The sequence below is a fragment of the Ascaphus truei genome, chromosome 3 (genome assembly GCF_040206685.1).
Source record: "Ascaphus truei isolate aAscTru1 chromosome 3, aAscTru1.hap1, whole genome shotgun sequence".
In the NCBI taxonomy this organism is placed as follows: Eukaryota; Metazoa; Chordata; class Amphibia; order Anura; family Ascaphidae; genus Ascaphus; species Ascaphus truei.
Genome location: NC_134485.1, coordinates 423,734,797 through 423,756,937, shown reverse-complemented (window position 1 = coordinate 423,756,937; position 22,141 = coordinate 423,734,797). Strand labels below are relative to the sequence as shown.

The 22,141-nt window shown below is 48.5% G+C and overlaps 1 protein-coding gene across 11 annotated transcripts in view; it reads left to right on the top strand.

Moving 5' to 3' along the window:
- The window catches only part of LOC142490456 (beta-arrestin-1), a 338,250-nt gene that overhangs the window by 230,075 nt on the left and 86,034 nt on the right, over positions 1-22,141 (top strand). For all 11 annotated transcript variants that reach the window (XM_075592783.1, XM_075592788.1, XM_075592782.1 and 8 more), the window contains one exon: positions 4,984-5,014. In XM_075592783.1, the coding sequence (XP_075448898.1) occupies positions 4,984-5,014 (31 nt within the window). The remainder of the gene's footprint in view (positions 1-4,983; positions 5,015-22,141) is intronic.

The following is a 22,141-nucleotide window of genomic DNA, read 5'->3' as shown; positions in this document are numbered from 1 at the left end:
CCTCAGGGGGGGGGGCCGTTGCAGAGGCCCCACGCTCTTCCCCACGGCACTTAAATTAAATGCCGGGAGAACGCGTGAGGCCTCTGCAATGTCTCCTACCTCGTCTTCGGCGACGCGTCGCCACGGCAATGCCACAGCACGTGATCCCGCTGCGTTATTTGACGCCGAGGGCAAGGACTTAGATTGTAAGCTCCCCGGGGCAGGGATTTCCTTTCCTATTGTCTGACTGTGCTGCGCTTGTTGTATTATTATAATTCCCTGTGCTGTATTGTCTTTGTGAAGCGCTGAGTACACTTTTGGCGCTGTAAATAAATAAAGACATACATACGGTTTAGGTGTTCTGCTAAGTGGTGTCCTAGGAATTGCCACATTGTATCTTTAGGCATCACACACAGCCAGGGCACGTCATACCTACGTACCATATGGAATGGCTGTAGACCAACTTTATACGAGACAAGTTACGCCTAATCTATTTCACGTCAATACAGAAGTATATGGCCCCACAGCGTCTGTAAGCAGGTTTGCTGGGAAAGCACTTCTGTAACCCAGGCTTTGCTGTAAAGCTGAGCAAAATAGCAGGCATACAGTAAGCTTAACGGGATTCATGTTGCAGTGGTTAGAAGCAAAAAGTGATGCACTATGAGTTCTCATTTGCTACTCATTACCCAGAATCCCTCGCTGCAGTGGAAGCCCTGAATGCTGTGGGATTAAAGCAGGTTTGTTGACATTTCTGCGACGTGTGAATGTGCGCTTACAGATTTAGCTAGCCTCAATGTTTGTGGTGGCGCTGCCACGCATGGTCACGTGACTGCGGTGGTTGTGCCACAGAAGGATTAAGGCCGCGCTTATAGTGCGCGCCATGGCGACACGACGGGTGATGTCAACCGTCGCCGCTAGCAAAAGTTGTATTTCGCTTTCCGGCGACGTCGCGGGTGACCCAGTCACAGACAGGTCTTTGATTGGTTCAGAGGCTGTCACATGTGACGACAGCCTCTGAAAAATCAAATTTGACCGGCTTCAAGAATTCACGCCGCCAACGTCGCTCCGTCGCGCTTACTATAAGCCCACGCGACGGCGGCAAAACATTTGTTTTGCCGCGACGTCGCATCGCAGTCGCCGGCACTATAAGCGCAGCCTTATACTGCGGAGGGTCCCATTCAGAAGCATGGACCCCACGCAGCGTGATCGTGGCAGACAGTGTCAGCGCCGCAGACTGTTCCTTGTTCGTCCGCAGCACTGGAGATAGTAAGCCTTACTACATCTATAAGTGTTCTGTTTCATCACTTGTTCAAAGGCAGAATGATCTGGCATTGGGACTCGACTCAAGGACAGTGCATTAACCACTCCCCCATTTTGACAAGTTCTAAATGAATGCAGTAAATAAGTAAGCGAGAGTCTGTGAAGGCAGAGCCATTGATCAATGTTCATCTGATGTGCTGATGTTTAATAACACAGAGCAGGGGTGCGCAAACATTTGCAGCTGTGCGCCCCCCCCCCCCCCCGCCTGCTGCCCCGCGCCCCCCTCACCTCTGTTCCCGGCGTCAAGTGACGTCACATGAATTGACGCCGTGTTGCCATGGCGACGCGTCAACACAGTCGTCTGAATCTCGGTAAGTTAGGTTGCAGAGGCCTCACACGATCCCCCGGCATTTCATTTAAATGTCTGGGGAAGAGCGAAGGGGCCTCTGCAACCGCCGCGCCCCCCCCCCACCCCAGTTTGCGCACCCCTGACATAGTGCATCAGAACACTGAGCCAAAGACAATGCAGATAATTCTCACACAATAGCAAGAAGTAACTGCTTCCCTCTGGTGGCTAAACGTATTACAGCATGTTACCTGCTTCATTTAATACCGAATATTTCTCTACCAATTTTCTTCCACCAACATCCCTTCTAGAAATGATGGAATTGCTGAGTTAATACATCATAAATATTTTAGGTTAAGTCAATGTACAACTTGTTAGACATTTGAATTGAAATGACAAACATAGTTCCTACTAAACTTTATAATTAATCTCACCTTTTCAGTTATTTGGATAAAGATGGTTGTATTTAAAAAATATATATTTTAAATGAATTAGAACACCCTTTTTTTGTAACAGTGCTCTAAAATCACAACATACTTTCTTTTGCCATAGGGATTCTTTCCTTTTCAGGCCATTTGAAAAGTGTACCAAATTCAGAAGAATTTACAGTGCATCTGATCCCGTCTGAGATCAGACGCATTGTAAATTCTTTGGCATTTGGTACCATTTTCTAATGGCCTGAAGAGGAAGGAATCCCTATGGCAAAAGATTATTAGAGAGGGTTGGGGTCTCAGACGCGCTATTAGAGAGTGTTGGGGTACCTTACAATGCATCTGATCTCAGACACGCTATTAGAGAGGGTTGGGGTTCCTTACAATGCAACTGATCTCAGACACGTTATTAGAGATGTTTGGGGTTACAATGCATCTGATCTCAGACACGTTATTAGAGAGGTTTGGGGTTCCTTACAATGCATCTAACCTCAGACACACTATTAGAGAGGTTTGGGGTTCCTTACAATGCATCTGATCTCAGAAGCGCTATTAGAGAGGATGGGGCTCCTTACAATGCATCTGATCTCAGACGCACTATTAGAGAGGGTTGGGGTTCCTTACAATGCATCTGATCTCAGATGTGCTATTAGATAGGGTTGGGGTTCCTTACAATGCATCTGATCTCAGATGTGCTATTAGAGAGGGTTGGGGTTCCTTACAATGTATCTGATCACAGACGCTATTAGAGAGGGTTGGGGATGCTTACAATGCATCTGATCTCAGACGCTCTATTAGAGTAGGTTGGGGGTTCCTTTAAATGCATCTGATCCTAGACACAGTATTAGAGAGGGTTGGGGTTCCTTACAATGCATATATTTCACAATATAATTATAGGCTTCCTTAACAAAAAAAAAGGTTTAAAAAAAACACTGGGCTAGATAATTATATGGGTAAGAGGGGTTAATGAATAGTGGTCCCAAACATTAACACAAAATTGGCAGTATATATAGTACAAAATATGAGATGTTACTAACTCTGGTTAGTTGGAGTTAGGAGAACTTTTTATAGGACAAGGGAACAGAGACTTCCTGGCTGCTAATTGACTACCTCTAATACCACGATTCAGCTGTATACTTGTGATAGCGACTCCCCTCCCCCCCAATCTACATTGAAGCAGGACAGTGGACCTCAACAAACTAGAAGAAAGGCCAGGTTATCCCCCATAATACTATGTGTCATTGCACAAGCTGTGATTTTGGAGGAGTATTTATGGGGAATGGTAAGAGAGACTTTGCTGCAGCCATTTATTGTTCCCTTGAAGACAACAAATAGTATTACACAGAAAGCGTGGGTAATCTCACAGGTAGCTGTCCTACACAGATTTAATTAGCTGACACCGGCTGGAGGGGATCAATTTTGAACCAGTTTCTCTGTTAGTGACTGATGTGGTCAAATTAGGTACTACTGTGACCTACACAGTACTCACTCATGCAGCCTGATACTAACTACTGTACTACAAGTACTTCGTTGCAACCGATCCTACATTGTAAAACTTACTGTATGTGGCTCACTCTACAATATTTTTGAAGATACCCACTGTGCATTTTAATGATAATAAAGGTCTGATTAGTTATAGCACAGGTAGTGTGGTACAGCCTCACTGAGAGACCTATAGTAACACATGTTCTTGCATTTATTAAATCACTATCACACTTATGTATATATTGTATAGTTCGTTTTCATGGAAATATTTTATGCTTTAATGATTCAAAGTAAATTTTTATTTCAGACACTTGCACAAACAGCCGCACAAACGTTCCTCCATTTAAAATCTCATATATTGTATTATACAGTATATACTGCAATGGTATGCCCATGTTTGGGGCCACTATCCATTAACCCCTCATATCCCTATGACTATCTACTGTAGCTAGCCCAATAGTGTTTGTGCACTGATTGAGGGACTTCTTCCATCCCCCTCTGGGGATGTGTCTTTGTTTGCTCATCTGCTGGTCCTTGTGTGTATGTACACATTAGGCAGAGCAGTCTGCTTTCCTCTGTTTCTAGTGTTATTAACTTTACCTGCTCTAATATTTGCCAGATGTATGAAACAGTAATAACACTGGATGCAAATGCTAGAGGCATGAATGTCACATTATTGTATGTAGATTGTAGATGATTGAAACAATGTCAGGTTATTGTACATGTTAGACATAATCTGCTTGATATATATAGTGTGTGTGTGTGTGTGTGTGTGTGTGTGCTTATATTTACAATATATATATATATAGTCCTGGAGTTTTGGTTGCTTTTGCATTTTAGCAGTAATATACAGTGTGCCCCAAAACCTAAAATGTAACATTGAGCTGTTTGTTTTTGCTACTGTATATCTATCATATATGATGTATAAAAAAGCATTATCATATATGATTATTTAATATGTAAAATATTATTTACATATATAAACACATTATTCCATGATATATTTATTGTATTAAGGTTTTTTTTTGTTGTTGCTGTAAACGTAGGGCAAAAATGTGTCAAATTAGCTGTACCTGCTCTACCAAAGGAAAAAAAAATCCCCTTAATATGATATACAGTAAATTATTCATGCGATTGTTGTCCTCGGGTAAAGCTGATTTATTTGCCCCATGATTGCCCCATGTTTGCCCCAGTGTTGCTGTTGGCAGACTCGGATGCGCCCCCCTTATTTTATCTCCACGTATTTCTATCTGCACCTTCTACTGCAGGGGTGGCCCACTCCAGTCCTCAAGGGCCACCCACAAGTCAGGTGTTAGGGATATCCCTGCTACAGCACAGATGGCTCAATCAGTGGCTCAGTCAGAATGACCTGCGCTGAAGCAGGGATATCCCTAATACCCAGCCTGTTCGTGGCCCTTGAGGACCAGGGTTGGCCCGTTCTGCTGCAATATAAACTCACTCCCTGTCTTTCCTCTTTTGCAGAGTATTTAAGAAGGCAAGTCCAAATGGCAAGGTAAGCTCCCGGATGGGATCTATTTGTTTCTCAAACACACAGTTGTCTGAATAAATGGAAAGGTGCAAGTCCCCCTGTGCGTTTTTCCCACCCCTTCCCCCATTTTTTGTTTTACATGGATGGAATGCAGGGGAGGGGGGGGTGGGCAGGGGAGGGGGGGGTGGGCCGGGGGGGTCTCCAGAACGCGTTTTCAGTCTAGCTCCAGGGATCCTCGTGTTCCTCAGATATGACAGCTGAAGGTAGCACCAGTCTCGTTCCCACCTCCCCCAGGGGAAGCAAAGTAACGGCTTAAATGACGCGTCATGTGAGCCAAGAGGAAGCTGCAAAGTCGTTAAATACGGGAGCTACCTTTTCCATGATGTATCTCAGAATCCATGGGGAGCCCAGAGATAAAATTCACTCTGTTGAGGACCTGCTGCTTCCTGTCCATGTAAAAAAAAAAAGGGGAGTGGGAGGAAGTTTGTAACTGTGGAAAGTTCCCTTAAAGCAGCAAAACGCGACAAATTCTATGTGTTTTATTTTTTAAATAAATCGGTTCTTTCGTATTAGATAATAATTCTAATGCCCTTTTAAATTATTTCTTTAATGTGCTGATCATCCTTTGGTTGCTATAGTCACACCCACTTCCTCTTTTGAAACAGCTTCTGACACACAACTTTTTGAGCTCTCCCCTTTAGCAACAAAGTATCACAAACAGATCTGTTGCTGTGATCCAAACAGCAGACTGTCTATTACTCTGAAAGCTGTAACAATAATGTGTTACATTTAGTAATATAATGTTACATACTATATCAGCTGCAGCAGTTTCACAGACTGCAGCACAAAGTTAGAAGGCGGCCATTTCGTTAGGCACACAATCAGAAATTTTTACAGATTTATAACAGGAGCCCCAAACGATTGTCAGCTTATGTAAGAATGTAGAATTATACATTGTCAAATGCTTTACATATAAAAATAAGAAGAAAAAAAGGGAGGGGATAGTATTGCTACTTTAACCCCTTTGGTGCTGGAAAGATTAAGTAGAACAGTTTTTAATCTATTCGATGCCTCTTCTGGAATTAACTGTGGAATTAATGGTTCTACCAAGAGAATTTCTACCTCTGCGAAAAAAATAATTCAGGGAGGGGATGAATTTCTGTTTTATCAGTCTAATTTGATTTGTTCTGTGCACTTTGGACTTTTTACACTTTAACTATATATTCCTAGAAGCTGTATTTCCCCCAGAACTAATCTATGAGTAATTTCCAATGTTACAGTATTTGTTTTCTTTAAGCATAGCCCCCAGCGATTCCCTGAATGAGAGATGTCTCAGGAGTTCTTTATCCGTCCTATGGAATGTCATCATTCTTTATACTGTATGTTTCGAAGTCATTACAACCGAGGTGGGCAACCCTGTCGCCAATCACCACAAGTGGCGAGTTGGCCATGAAAGTGTCGGCGAGTTTAAGTTTGCAGCTCCCACAGCAAAATAAACTTTTTCGTGACGGTGTGTGCTGGTTTCCGCTTTCTGAAAGAGTCAACGAAGTGAACCAGCAGCAGGTGATAGTGCTGCGGTGAGGGAAGCTGCAGCAGGGGATAGTGCTGAGGTGAAGGAAGCTGCAGCAGGTGACAGTGCTGAGGTGAGGGAAGCAGCAGCAGGTGATAGTGCTGCGGTGAGTGAGGCAACAGCAGGTGATAGTGCTGCGGTGAGTGAGGCAACAGCAGGTGATAGTGCTGAGGTGAGTGAAGCAGCCTATTTTGATCTGGTTCAATACTGATTGGCCGGCGAAGCCGGCCAATTCAGTTAAACAGCAATTCTACTTGTTGCCAAGTAGAACAAAGAAAAACCAGTCAAACAAATATATAAGGGAATCAGCAAGTGCACTGTAAAAAATGCACTTAAAAAAGAAGGGTTAACTCAGAAGAACCCCTGATGGGGGATACCGAGCAGAGCACCCCGCCTAACGCCCACTGGGAGGTAAACTCCGAAACCGTCCCAGCGGACTCGGCGTTCGTGAACTCTGCCCGAATACGGGAGTGCACCAGCGCCCGGAACACTGCCACGATGTTCGTTGGGACCCCCTTCTCCAAACGCTGCTTCCTGGTCTTGTAAATGGCTACTTTAGCCACTGCCAGGAGCAGGTTAACTAGGAGATCCCTGGGCTTATTGTCTCGGGACACTGGGCACCCAAAAATAAAATGATGAGGGGAAAAACCCAGCCAGAACTGCAGAAGAAGGCTCCTCAAGGTGGATAAGAGGGGCTGCAGTCTGGCGCAGCTCAGATAAATGTGGAATACGGACTCCCGCTCGCCACAGAAGGGACAGGCGGCGGGGGAGTCCGTGAAGTGTGCCAAATACTCTCCTGTGCTCAGTGCACCGTGGAGGACCCTCCAACTCAAATCCCCGGCGGGACGGGGAACCAAAGCTGAATAGAGCTCTCTCCACCGGGGTCTCTCGTCCTCGTTCCCAAAAAATACCCGCCTCCAGATGGTATCTGGGCGGGTGACAAGGGCGAGGTAGTGCACTATATGGAGCACCAGAGAATACAGGACTTTCCTCGGCATGCCACGAAAACATGCCGGGGACATATCCCCCAACCTGCTGAGGTTTGGGGAGATAGGAACTCGAGGGGGTTGCCTTGGTTTGGGTTCTACGCAAAGATTCGGAGAGCTGAAGTTGATAGGTTGACAAGGCTCTCCGGTCTGCAAAACCCCCTCGATGAAGGTGCGTGAGTCGGGGTGGATGGCATCTTTAATCTCCTGGATCAAACGACGAGGGACGCGGGCAGTAAGCAGACCCATACGGGGCGCGAGCTCCTCTGCTCCTACCCAGTCTCGCCGCTCATAGTCCAGGAGATCCCCGACTCTGGTCACCTGCGCCAGGATTAGCCGGCGGCAAATAGAGGGTGAATCCAACATCCGAGCCCCCACTGCCGGATTATACAGCAGGGGCTCAGCGAGGAAATCAACCCCCGCCGCCCGTTCCTTCCTGGTCGCGGAGACCAGTTTCCAGGCCTTCAGTAAGTCCCGGTAGTATGCCGGCAGCACCGAGAGGTCTCTACCTAAACCCTCAGGCCTGATGATAAACAGTTGCCGGTCATACCTCATATTGCGCAGCTGGCGAAAGAAACTGGTTGCCAGCTGGCACCACTGCGGAGACGGATCTGCGAATAGGTATCTCTGCAGGTACTGGAGGCGGAAAGTGTGTAACTGGGAGCGGACACACACCACTCCCTGTCCACCCTCCTCCAAAGGGAGACACGCAACTCCCGCAGAGACCCAATGCTTCCCCATCCAGAGGAAATCCATCAACCTCCTCTGGATCTTGTTGATAAATTCGGGGGTTGGACCCATGGCTATCAGCCGGTGCCAAAGCTGACTGGCCACCAGCTGATTAATCACCAGGGTCCTTCCCCTAAGGGAAAGCGTTCTCGACAGATACACCCATGACCCCAGACGAGCAATGACCCGTTCTTCAAGATCACTGAAGTTTTCTGGGGCCGGGTCCTCCGCAGCAGACAGGTAGACTCCCAGATACTTGAGAGTATCGCTCTCCCACGAGACATTCCGAAACTTGGGGGGCAAAGAGTCCACCTGTAAGGGACCCACCAATATGCCGGAGCACTTGGACCAGTTGATCCGAGCAGAAGAGGCCGCGGTGTAGACCTCTTGGCACGCTTGTGCCCGCTCTAGATCATCTAGGTCCTGGGCCACGAGGAGCACGTCATCGGCATAAGCCGACAGGACTACTCGCATGTCGGGCTCCCGCAGCACCAGCCCGGTGAGCCTCCTCCTCAGTAGGCAGAGGAAGGGCTCAATGGCCAGCGCGTACAATTGCCCAGACAGGGGGCACCCTTGACGTACTCCCCGACCAAACACAAAAGGTGCCGTCAGGGACCAGTTGATCTTCACCAGACACTCTGCAGAGGCGTACAGCATCTGGAGAAAGCCCACAAATTGTGGGCCGAAGCCAAACGCCCGCAGGGTCTCCATAAGGTAACGGTGATCCACTCTGTCAAACGCCTTCTCCTGATCTAGGGACAGGAAGGCGAGTGACAGACCAGTCCTCTGCGCGTAGTGCATCAGGTCCCGGACCAGAAAAATGTTGTCATGAATGCTCCGGCCTGGGACAGTATAGGACTGGTCGGGGTGAATCACCTCTGCCAGCACGGACTTGAGCCTCAGCGAAAGCGCTTTGGCTACGATCTTATAGTCCGTGCTGAGCAGTGAGACCGGTCGCCAATTAGAGATCTGACGGAGATCCCCCTTCTTCGGCAGCAAAGACAGTATTGCCCGCCGACACGAAAGTGGCATCTCACCGATCTCCAGGGCTTCGGCTAGGACCTCGGTGAAATCAGGTCCCAGCATCTCCCAGAAAAACTGGAAGAACTCCACAGTCAGCCCGTCTAGCCCCGGCGCTTTTCCGTGGGACATGAGACTTAGGGCTTCAGAGAGCTCGGCCAGAGTCAAAGGTAACTCAAGCGGCTCCCTTCCATCCTCACTGACCGTGGGAAGCCCCTCTAATAAGACCCTGCATTTATCTGGCTGGATGGACTCCGGAGAGAAAAGATCTACATAGAATCTCCGGGTTCTGTCCCGGATGCTCTCCGGGTCAGTCAGAGGGGTACCGTCCTCTGCCAACAGGCATGTGATATGTCTACGGTTTCCCCTCTTTTTCTCCAGCGCGTAGAAGAGGCGCGACCCGCGATCCATCTCTCGAAGGAAGTTGATGCGGGATCGCACATACGCCCCCCGAGCTCTCCGATCTTCCAAGTCCCGGAGAGTGCACTTCCTCTCCACGTACATACTCTGCAGGTATTGGTCTCCTGCCACAGACAGCCGCTTCTCGAGATCGAGCACCTCCTCCCTGAGGGCCTCGATCTCAGCATCGCGCCGCCTGCTGGCACCTTTTGTGTACTCCTGACACACGAGGCGCAGATGAACCTTGCCCACGTCCCACCACTGCTCTAACGTGGCAAAGTCTGACCTGCAACCTCTCCAGGCCATCCAAAAGTCTCGGACCGTCGTCGCAAACCCCTTGTCCTCCAACAACGTATTGTTGAAGTGCCAATATGCGGCCGAGGGTGCTGCAGGTAGCAGCGTCACCGTCACGGACGCACAATTGTGGTCCGAAAACGGCGCCAGCCTAATGGCACTGGACTGGGCTCGCGACAGGCTGTGGCTGGAAATATACAGCCTGTCGATCCGGGACCAGGACATCCGTTCACCCCTAAACACCCTAACATGGGTGAACTCAGTGGATGCCTCAGGATGTTGTTCTCGCCAGACGTCTACCAAGGAGTAGCGGGTGATGACCTCCCGCAAGGCCGACGCAGAACACGGGTGTGGCTCTGGACCATTCCGGTCTTTCCGAGCCTCGAGGGTACAGTTAAAATCACCCCCGAGCACCACGTATTCGTCTGCGTCGACTGTCTCCAGGTATTCAGACATTCTGACGAAGAACTGCCTTCTCAGGGGTCCGTTGGCAGGAGCATACACGTTCAGAAAATTAAACGTGTAGTCCTCGTGTCGGACCCTGATATGCAACAGGCGACCTGGAACAACAGCTTTGGCAAGCAGCAGCTCAGGTTGAAAGGATTCAGAGAACAGGGTCACCACCCCACAAGATGTCGAAGTGAGGTGGCTGAAAAAGACCTTGCCTCGCCACTCCAGATGCCAGCTGGCTTCAGCCTCTGGAGTGGTATGGGTTTCCTGCAGGAAACTCACAGAATACTTTCCCTTTTGTAAAAAGGAGAGTACCTGGAACCTTCGAAACCCGTCCTTACATCCATTAACGTTTAGCGTACCGATGCTTAAAGCCATTGGTAATCAAGAGTCTTGCTTCCCATAGGTGCTCAGGGTACTACACCCCGAGAAGCCTTTACGTGCTCTCGCAACACTTTGTTAAACTTTAGGACCCGAGTATGTTCGATAGTCCCGGAAAGTTTGGCCTTGTGGTTAGCCTTGATGTATACTCTGAGAGATTGGAGAATGACCGAAGCATCCTTCCACCTCTCAAGGGCCAACTGCACCTTCGTATGTCCATGTCTACAGAGGGTATCATCCAGGAAACTATCCAGCTCCCGGGCAGGGATAATGGTGATCGAGGAGTCCACCGACTCCATGGTGCCAGAGGACTCCCCTCTGAGCCCCAACTCCCCAGGCTCCTCTTGGCTGGAGAATTCAAGACCCCCGTCCTTCTCTGCGGGGGCCTCTCTCAGCCCTAGATTGGATCCCCTCCTCGGTGTTTCCACGAGGGGGTCCACTGTGCTCTCCACCTCCATCCCCAAGTCAGGCTGTTCATGGGCAGCTGGTGGCGGCATGGCAGAGGCAGTGGTCTCCCGAGAGTCCTCGGGGGCCACAGAAGCACACATGCCACGGGTGTTCGCATCACCCACGGGAGGGCACTCACCAACCGCGGGAGGGCCCTCACCATCCGCAGGAGGGCCCCCACCGTCCGCGGGAGGGCCCTCACCATCCGCGGGAGGGACCCCACCATCCGCGGGAGGGCCCCCACCATCCGCAGGAGGGCCCCCACCATCCGCAGGAGGGCACCCACCATCCGCGGGAGGGCTCTCACCAACCATGGGGGGGCACTCCTTAGCAAGGGCTTCATAGGGAGGGTCTTTCCCAGCGTTCACTCCCAACAAAGTGCCTGCCCAAAACTCTGCACCAAGAGGGTTCAGGTCAGACAACTCCCAGATGTAATCGGAAGTGCTCACCACAACACCCTCCAAACCCTCATCCACGGGGGTCAGCCCTATCCCATCTCCTTCCTCTGGTGACGCAAACCGGGGCTTTTTATCCCTATGTGCGTCACCCGAAGGCGGTACAGCCGAAGGGGGATCTTGGTTGGCTCTGAAGATAGGTGCACTCGGCATGTCAAATTTACCGAAGCACAATTCTCCAGGGGATGCTCTCCAACCGAGAGGGGCGCTGGGAGGTTCCCCAACGTCCCCAGAGGCATCGGGTACCTCCAGCTGCATTCCCTCCAGAAATTCGAGGGGGGTGGGCTGTACATTTGTGGGATCCGGCTTACACTGGTTAATCCCAACCAGTGGGTCGGACAGGACCACCTTGTGCGGAACTGATTTTTCTTTCCGCTTCCGAGACTTCAGAGGGTAAACATAATATGGTTCACTCTCAACCTCCTCAATCACCCTCTTATTGGTTTTAAATTTGCTCTTCCTGGGGATTGATTTCCCAGGAGAGGGTGCCGCTGTTTCCATAGCAGGAGTTTCCTCCCGCTCCCCTTCACCCTGTACGGTGCTTACAATGGGGTTAGGGGGTTCTTGGGGGGGGACAGCGACAGAGGGTGACTGTTTTGAGGTGACTTTTTTCTTCCCCCTCTTTTTTGAGAGGAGAGGTTCAGATGTCACTGTTTGAGTTGCGACAGTGACATCTTCTGTGGTCCCAGGGGGGACCTGGGCCCTCGAGCTCTTTTCCTTCTCCCTCTGTTCTTTGGGGAGAGGTTCAGATGTCACTGTTCGAGATGGGGCAGTGACATCTTCTGCGGTCCCAGAGGGGGCCTGGGCCTTCGAGGGCTTTTCCCTCTCTCTCCTTCTTTGGGGGAGAGGTGTAGACGTCACTGTCCGAGATGGGGCAGCGACATCTCCTGTGGTCCCAGCGGGGGCCTGGGCCCCCGAGGGCTCCGCTGCGGTGGGTGCAGCGGCACAGGGCGTTTCCTCCTGGGGGGAGACAGCGCTAACAGAGGCTGGCCGCTCCAGGGCGACCCCCTCTCCTTCCTTCCGCTCTCCAGGAAGAGGTGCAGAAGTCACTGTTCCGGATGGGACAGCGACATCTCCTGCGGTCTCAGGAGGGACCTGGGCCCCTGAGGGCCCCGCTGTGGTGGGCACAGCGGTACCGGGTGTCTTGGCAGAGGGAGGGGCGGGTGCAGGAGTTGGGATGGGTCCTCTGTTCCCTCTGAGGCAACTCCTACGAGTGTGCCCCAGCTCTCTGCACAGATAACATCTAACCCCCTCCGTGCCATAAAACACAGTGTATTCTATGCCCTCGTAGGGCACCCTAAACGAACCCTCCACAGATTCATTGCTCCCTGGCAGCAGCAGTTGTACCTGCCGCCTAAATGAGAGTACATGCCTCAGCGCCCTATCTCTGCAGCCCAAAGATAATTTTATTATGGGGGACTTAATGTCTCCCAGGGCTTGCAGGTACGGCTTCATGAGGCAATCTGGGATGAAGGGGGGCACATTTGACAGAATGACCTTTGTGCCTAACCCCTCCATGGGTTCCATAGGGATGTATTTCCCCCCTACACTGATGCCTTTCTGCACCAGGTAGTGAGTGGCAGCCAGCGTACGAAGGAAGAAAATGCCCCTCCCATACATTTTGCTGGCCGCCACCACAGCAGAGGGACCCACCACATCAGCCACAGCCCTCACATATATCTCCATGTTTAGGCCAGGTGACATTGGGCACCTCACCCCAAGCTTCCTGCTCAAACAGGGCGTGGCCCCAGCATTGTTGTTGCTGGGGTTAACGCCTGCAACTGCCACATGCGCCCATGTTGGAACTGGGACTGCAGGGGTTACGCTGCTAACAGGTGCTGGGGGAGGCGTGGCCAGGGCACTGGAAGGACCAGGCCTAGGGCTGTGACTAAGAGTGTTGCTCCTAGGGGCCACAGTTTTTGGTGTTCTATATCCGGGCGTCGCCCCTGTTGCCGCACTTGTCCTATTCCCCTTTCCAGGCATGATAACAAATAAGCCTCTAAGTCAGGGGAAGGTATTGCTTAGTGAGAGAGGTATTGAGAGAAAAACTGTCCCTTTTAGAAGAGATCTCTCTGCAAGGGGAAAAAAACAGCAGCTTTTAAAACCTGCTGCAGCTTTAAATCTTTTTTCCTTTTTTTTTTTAACTCTCTCTCTCTGTTATAATAAGCAAACACCACAATTTTACAAGTCTTTATAGAAAAGACACAGAGCTCTCAATAGCAAGTGAGAAAAGGAATCAGGCTTAAGAAAAACAAAAGAGTGAAATTGGAAGTTTAAACAACCAGTAAAAACCTCCAGTAGTGAGGGAGGAGAGAGGGGGGGAGACTGCAGTTTTCCAGCCAGCTAAACTGCAGCTATGCTGGGTTAAATCACTGCAGCCCCTGGGTGAAAACCAAAAACGGTTTTTAAGGCTGAAAATGCACCCAAAACCCTCTATAAAACTCCCAGTATACTCACAGTATACTCCCCCACAGATTCAAGCCAAAATATAACAAAAAAAGAAAGAATAAAGCTGATTCCTTACCAAATGCCTGGAGCTCTGTACACACACTTCTGAGTGGAAGCAGCAGCAGGTGATAGTGCTGAGGTGAGTGAAGCAGCAGCAGGTGATAGTGCTGAGGTAAGTGACGGAGCAGCAGGTGATAGTGGTCAGGTGAGGGAACCAGCAGGTGACAGTGCTGAGGTTAAATGTAGCTGATTGCAATATTAAGGCAAATAAAAGGATTTTTAAATCATTTTGTCATCTTTTCACATTTTTATGAAAAACACAATCCTTTTTTTTTTTTTCAATCTTTCTCTAATATCTTTTTGAAATAAGATTGTTGTCAAAGCCACATGTAAGTTGTTAGCTGTGTACTGTCATATAAATATATATGTATCGTCATCATATTCAATCCTCGTGGATCCGCTGCTGGGTGAAGCCTCCCCAATGATCTTCCAAGTACTGTGGTTGCAGCCTCTCTTCTCCACGTTGCTCCAACCATTTTCTGATTTCATTCTCATCTTATTTTAGGTCATTGTCTTGGTTTTTTAATCTCTCTTGAAATCCAGGGGAGTGCCATCTTTGTCCAAAGATGGTCATTTCTTATTACAATATGTCCGCCCACTGACATTTTGATTGATTGCCCCTTGTGATATCACAGACTTTTGTTTGGCTTCGAACCCATTCCTCAGTGGTCAGTGCCTCCAGTCCAAGAGGATCTTTCCTTTAGTCATTACCATTCTTCAAGGTCTACACCAGTTGTTGCTTTTACTGAAGTTTATTGGGTATTTACAGTACATTCACTGGATCATTATCACTGTACCCTATCCCTTCTTGGACTAGGCCTCAGTCACTTCTCTAGCAGAATACCTCTCTGCAATATCTGTATACTCTGGTATCTCTTCTAGAAGAACATTCTTCTCTGATCACTATTGCAGACAGAACTAACTCACACTCACTGCTCTACACTATATAGAAGAGCACCCCCCCCCCCTCCTTCCTGGGAAGTGGCTAGTAAGCCAGCCTATTCTTGTCATAAGCCCCCTTACTTCAGTGAGAGGTCACTATAACTTTATTGTTCATACCTGCTGAACAATGTAACGTTTCACACACTGAACATTATAACGGATCCCCTCAGAAATCATGCCCACACTGCCCACCTTTATAGGGACTTACAGTGAGGTCAGGGCCAGGAAAATGTTAGTGCAAGAAGACTTGGCTACACTCTCCATTTGGTTTTAAGTTGCCTTCCGTCCGCACAGAAGGCGTAACATCTACCATACAGTTATACATTGAACATTGAAATGCAATAACCAAAGTTAACAGTCGATAGTAATGAGAAGTGTCAGGTTTGCGCACCATGTTCCCGTCACTGTCATAAATGGTCACCAAGTAACATTGCTTGCGGCCATCCTCGGCGATGTATTCAACCCTATCTAGGTGCATGTTGCGGCCGATGTGCCAAGTTTTGCTCAGGAAAGCAAACCTCTCTTATCTTTTATGAGCACTGCCTACGCGTTGCATTACATATTCCATATTAGCTTCACGCACCCACTCTTCCCTGCGTCTTTCTGCCTGGCGCATTAGATCCTCAGGAAGGTATGGGTAATTGTATCCCATGATGGTATCTTGCGTGATGGACATGACTTTGGGGTGGCAGTATTCTGCTGGAAGTGCCTTTGACTGACATCCCAATGAGTCTACCATTCTGAGTTCGGAGAAAGCGAACTTATCCTCCACTATCGCCTTGATTGAGCACATTGCCTGAATCACAAGGCCAGGAATTTCTTCCCACTGGCCATCGCCTTGTGTTGAGCTCAATCCAGGCCTTCTGGACAGAGCATCGGCTCTTATGTTCAAGGGCCCCGGCTTGTATTTTAGGCTAAACTGGTAATTAGATAGGGCAGCCAACCACCTGTGGCCGGTGGCATCCAATTTGGTGGAGGTCAGGATGTAGGTCAACGGATTGTTGTCAGTCCATACCTCGAAGGAGACCCCGTAAAGGTAAACATGCAACTTGTCTACAACAGCCCACTTTAGCGCTAGGAATTCCAGTTTGTGAACCGGATAGTTTTGTTCACTCAGTGTCAAGCTGCGACTCACATACACTACTGGGCCTGCAAGGTACTTTTGATGTAACATGGCTCCCAGCCCATTGTCATGCAGATGTAGAATGTATGGTTGCTCCGGGTCTGCATAGGCCAAGACAGGGGTTCAGTGAGACTCTTCTTCAGCCCGATGAAGGCCTTCTCGCAGGTGGACGTCCATTTGTCCCCGAATGGGGTTCGCAGGGTTGTGTTTTTTTGCCGAGGATCTTATGGGTAGATCTTCAACAGGTTGTTGAGAACCTTGGCCATGCTTGAGTACCCCTCTACGAATCGTCGGTAGTACCCGCAAACTCCCAGAAAGGATCGTAACTCCATCATATTATCTGGCTGGGGCCAGTTCACTATGGCTCTGACTTTAGCGGGGTCGGTAGCCACTCCTTCTGCAGACACTATGTGGCCCACATAGGAGTCCAAAGTACGTCAGAAGCGACATTTGTCCAGGGACAACTTCAGGACTTCAGAAGGTGTTCTTTGTGTTCCTCTAATGTTCTTCCGAACATGATGATATCGTACAGATAGACCAGACATTCCCAGGGATTCAAATCACCAATGGTCTTTTCCATCAACATCTGAAATGTCACAGGTGCACCACAAATGCATTGGGGCATCTGGGTGAACTGGTAAAACCCCAGGGGGCAGACAAACGCTGTCTTCTCCTGGTCTTCAGAGCTCGTGGTTACCTGGTAGTACCCAGACCTCAGGTCCAGTACACTGAACCACTGACTGCCTGATAAAGCGCTGAGGATCTCTTTAATCCATGGCAGGGTATATTGGTCTGGAACCGTGCAGCAGTTCAGGGTGCGGTAGTCCATGCATAGGCGAACGGACCCGTTCTTCTTCCATACTATCTCAATAGGAGAGGCATAGGGGCTACGGGACTCCGTTATGATACCCGCCATCTCCATCTCCTTCAGGACATCCCTCACGTCCTCCACATCTCTAGGAACTATGCATCTGGAACACTCCCGGAATGGCGTGGCATCATTCAATCAGATCGTGTGTTGAGCACTCTTGTTGCAGCCCACATCCATCTCACTGGTGGAGAACACTTCCTGGCGCTCCAACAATTTGTCACTTAGCCGTTTCTTCCATTCCGTGGACAAGGTCGATTCCCCGAAGTCGAACTGCAATCCGATAGGGCTTCTTGTACAGTAGTACATAGATATGTGGTAAGTTGGTGCATCACAAAATAAGCTCATCAGTAGTATAAGTCCATTCAAATGAATCCAAATTTCAGAACCACTGTATAAATAACAGAGATGTTCATCTCAGGGGAAAAAAGGAGACCTAGTGGTGTCCACACAGCTGTGAAAAAAACTAACAATAGCGCTCTAACACACCCTAAATGTGACAATATACAATTCAACCACATATGTGTAAATAATAAAGCAATGTGATAATAATAACAATCAAGTGATCTAAAGAAAAAATTAAGAAACTTAGAAACAAACTGCAACCCTTGATAAAGACTGTTCCACTCGTCTTGCACCAGGTGATCCTCCAACAAATCAGGGGAGCTCGTCTCGTAGTTATGAAATAAAGAAACACTACATAGTGTAATACTGTTGTGAATAAATTTGTGCAAACAAAGCTCAAAAATGACTACTCACAATAAAGCAGTCAAATTCAGGCAGTCATCCAACTTAAGGGGTGGATGTTACCTGTGTATACAGCAGCCACCAGCCCCCAACCTCCAAGGAGAAAAAAAGAAGAAAAGAGACCATACTGTATAGTGCAGATGGTATTTAGTATTAAAAGGGATTCAAAAAATGCAGGTTTACACTTCATATGATCGAGGTAGGCAGTATGATATTATAGGTAGTGCGTGCTCATCTGGTTGCGATCCTTTTGAGTTCCTCACTATCCTCTGCTCCACCGCAATACTCTCGCGTCCACGCCAGGCACTCCCTTTGCGTCACTTCCGGTTGTTAAGCGAACTTCTGGATCTGATGACAGGGGTGGACCTCAGTTGGTCTTCCTCTTTGGTATGGGCTGAAACACTCTACATGTTTCGCCGTTGTAATGGCTTCATCAGGACTCCTGACTCTTGTACAGTAGCCGTGTTCACCTGAGCCAGGGATTCTATTATAGTAACCGGGTATATTCGACCCAGTGCTAGCCCGATGTCAAACCGTATAGGGTGGGGCGATATATTCTGTATGGCGACCTTGAACTGGCGAGGAAGTGCAGACTTCAACTCTTTCATTTCTAGGGTTCACCTTGAACCCTCTCTTGGCGTCCTCTTCGGGCGTGGTCTCTAAGGAAAAGTACCAGTCAGCCTCATCGCGGCCCGGGTAGTTGGGTACAATGGCCATGTGCTTCACTCCCTCTGATGGAATCTCTATCAACCCCCTCTCCAGGTTGAAGAATTGTCCAAATCTTCTTGGGCAGAGATTCTATGACATTCCTCCTTGAATACTTGGTGAGAGGATAGGGGTAATTTGCTGGCTTCTTGCAAATAATAAGTATGACGAGCTGCCTATAACCCTTACTAAATAGATAAATAAACACTCAGACACATAGGCAGATGCTTTAGATGCAGGTCGTAGAACGGCCTGTAGATGAAGGTCACTTGAGACCCAGTGTCACTGTAGATTCGGGCATTTATATCATCCAGGAGATTGGACAGACTGGACACTGATTCTTACCTTCAGAGCTGCACGGACACGCGTTGGGGACGGAAAAGTGTAAGGGCGCCTCGTCCCTTACCTTCGGGGGTGTCTCTCACTCCCCGCGCTCCTCGCGTGTCGCGCCTCCCGATCGGCGGGGACTCCCGCCCCAGCCGCAGGTTGCGTACGCCGCTGAGGTCGACCGCCGGCGGCCTGTACTTCCTGGCGGCCGCCCCGGCACTTGGCTCCCATCGCGTGCGCGCGCACGCATCTATATGGCCGCACTTTCCAATCACTGGGGATCCTCTGCACCTGCCTTGCACCCAGCTTCTGCCTATCAGCGGTCCACTTACCTGTGACCTCACCTCCACTCTTCCCCATTGGTTCCTCACTGGTATTTAGCTCACTCAGCCCTTGGCTGATTTCTGAGCATAGTTAGTTCCTAGTTGTGCTTGCTACAAGCCACTTCGTTGGACTCGTCTTGTCTCCTTGTACTTAGAACCCAGCTTTGTATCCAGATTCCTGACCTCTGGCACCCTTGGACTCGGCTCTCTCATCGGACTTCTACTCTCTCCTGCCCACGACCATGGCTTCGGACTCTAACTACTCTCGACTTCTCCAACCCTGTTACGGCAAGTACCCCCTACGATCCTACCCTCTCCTGCCCGGACCCGGCCTGCCACGACCACGAGCTGCGCAACCTGGACCCGTTTTCGCAGGCCAAGGTCGGTGTTTTCATATCCCCACCGCAGCCTCGTGGTCCGGTCCTGGTTTGTGGTGAGCACCGGTGAAAAAAAGGTTGCGCAGCTCCTCCACAAGGTTAGTATTGTTTTCTCTCCTCAGTTGATGGACCATCAAGTAAAGGATTACCGCTGCAGGGGTCTCATTCAGGAACATGGACCCTCCCAGCGCTAATCCTTTCCGGAACGCAAACCTTACTGATATCCGTGCCGCGGACAGGCTGCGGATTTCAGCACGTTGGTCCGCAGCACCGAAAATGTTAAATCTTACTACATGTGTTTAATCTCATTTTGTTACTGAATGCACTTAAAGTTATTTGCACAAACTATCATAAAAGAAGGCTCTAGGGGGGTATTCACTAAACTGCGATTGTAGCGATCAGGGTATTATGACACACACTCCCATTTAGGTCAGTGGGATCACGCCCCAATTCACCGTTTAATGAATAACAGCCTACTTCTCAAATCAAGATCTCACACTACAGAATACAGTGAATCGCCCAAACACTGTTCCTTTGTAGCAGTACCATGAAACTGCCTTTGGTTGTACAGTATTAAGCATGGATAGGAGATATTCCGCAAAGTGCAGTATATAATCACAGCGGTTCAAAAACACTACAAAACTGATTTTTTAAACGTATAATAAGTGATTCCAAGACCACAACGGTCGTTCTTTTGGCATGCACAGTATAATCTTAATTTTCTTCTTCTGGGAAAGCTTTTAATATCCACCATTTGAAATGAGTCCAAAGGATCTTAATTGCCATCTGAACATCACAGGGTGTGTTGTATCTTTGTAGCACAGCTCACACAGCTGTAGTGTTTCTCTTTATGTATCTATTTAATCAGAAATTGAATGAACTCTTAGATATCAAAAAGAGCCGAAATGGGACATGAAAAGTAACTTGAATCAGGTTACACATACAGCTTATGAAACCACAGAAAAAGTGACGAAGTCACAGCAGTCCCCTATTCATTGCACTCAAGGAAATGATCGTGATTAATTACATAAAGATATAATATCCACAAGAGGAACTTTATAAGTCCCGATAGGTGTATAAATTATTACATGAGGATATAATATCCACTAGAAGGCTAGTATGTCCAAAATAATAAGGTATGGTCCAAACGAGAAGACCATATACCTCCACGGTTAAATATCTAATAGCCCACAATGTGGCAAAGACATCCACTGATAAAATGCAAAAATAAAAAAACTTAAGTGCAAGTTTAAGCCTATAGGGGAACCATGTTGAATGGTTTTGAAGCAAAAGGTGGCACTGTGTGCTCATTTGCATGTCATTTCCCAGAATCCCTTGCTGCAGTGGAAGGGCTGTGTGCTGGGTGATAATGGTGAAAGGCGGGGTGCAGACCTGTCTAAGACATGCAAATGAGCATACAGGAATATCTCCATTTGCTATATGCTTTACTGTGGAGGGTTTTTGTCACTTTTTTTACCCACCATAACTTAACTAAGAATATATATATATATTTATAGGGCCTCATGTTCTTTTTTTTAAGTAAATGTTTAAAATTCCCTTCTACTATACACAAAACGCCATTTTAATCCACTTTCCTAATGTATTATTTGGTGTGCTGAATGAGCAGCTCGGCTGTATTATCTCTGCCTTTGAAGTGGGTGAATCCAGTTCCAATCCCATTGTCAGATCTCCTTGTAGTGGTCCAGTAATGCTGTGGGACTGGGCTTAGATTTATTCAATTGATGAAAATATTGGCAGTATCAGTGTTTGATGCCAAACCTTTTCTCACTAAAGCTATATCGCCAGCAGGAAACCATTGGTAAGGGACGTTTTACTTTTCGGGCAATATGTTGGCAGTATATTTTAAATGTGGCACATGCAAATGAATGCCAAATTACTTATTCACATGTTATACAGTATCTAGTACTATCAGTCTACTGGCAACAAATGTTGCCAATTTTATCACCTACACCAGGCTGGCGTTCGCACTTATCTTGCCCATTTGTATAAAGGCCTCTCTATACATACTGTAGTTAAGATAAACAATCTAACCCAGGGGTGAGCAAACTTTTTATGCCGAGCCCCCCTTTTTCATCCATGAAATTTCTCGGGCCCCCCTGCCTGATGTAATCAATCACATGAAAAAAAAAAGCCTTCATTAAACGGTATACAATGTAAATACAAATACAGCTCAGCCCCGTTATAGCGCGGTCCTCGGGAACCAACCGATCCGACCGCGCTATAACCGGGGTCGCGCTAATTTTAAAAAAAATGCCCGCTGCGCGCCCGATCGGGAGGAGGGAGGAAGAGGTGGAGTGAGGCGCCGGCAGCCACCGTACTTCCCCCAGCATTCCCCTTGCATTTCCCCCACCAGCCTCACTTCTACCGGAACTGATTTCCCCCCCCCCCCCAAAAGCCCCACACCCGAGCCCGGCAACGACCCCCCCTCCCGCCAGCAGCCCCGAACCCCAGCCCGGCACTGATTCCCCCCACCCCCCAC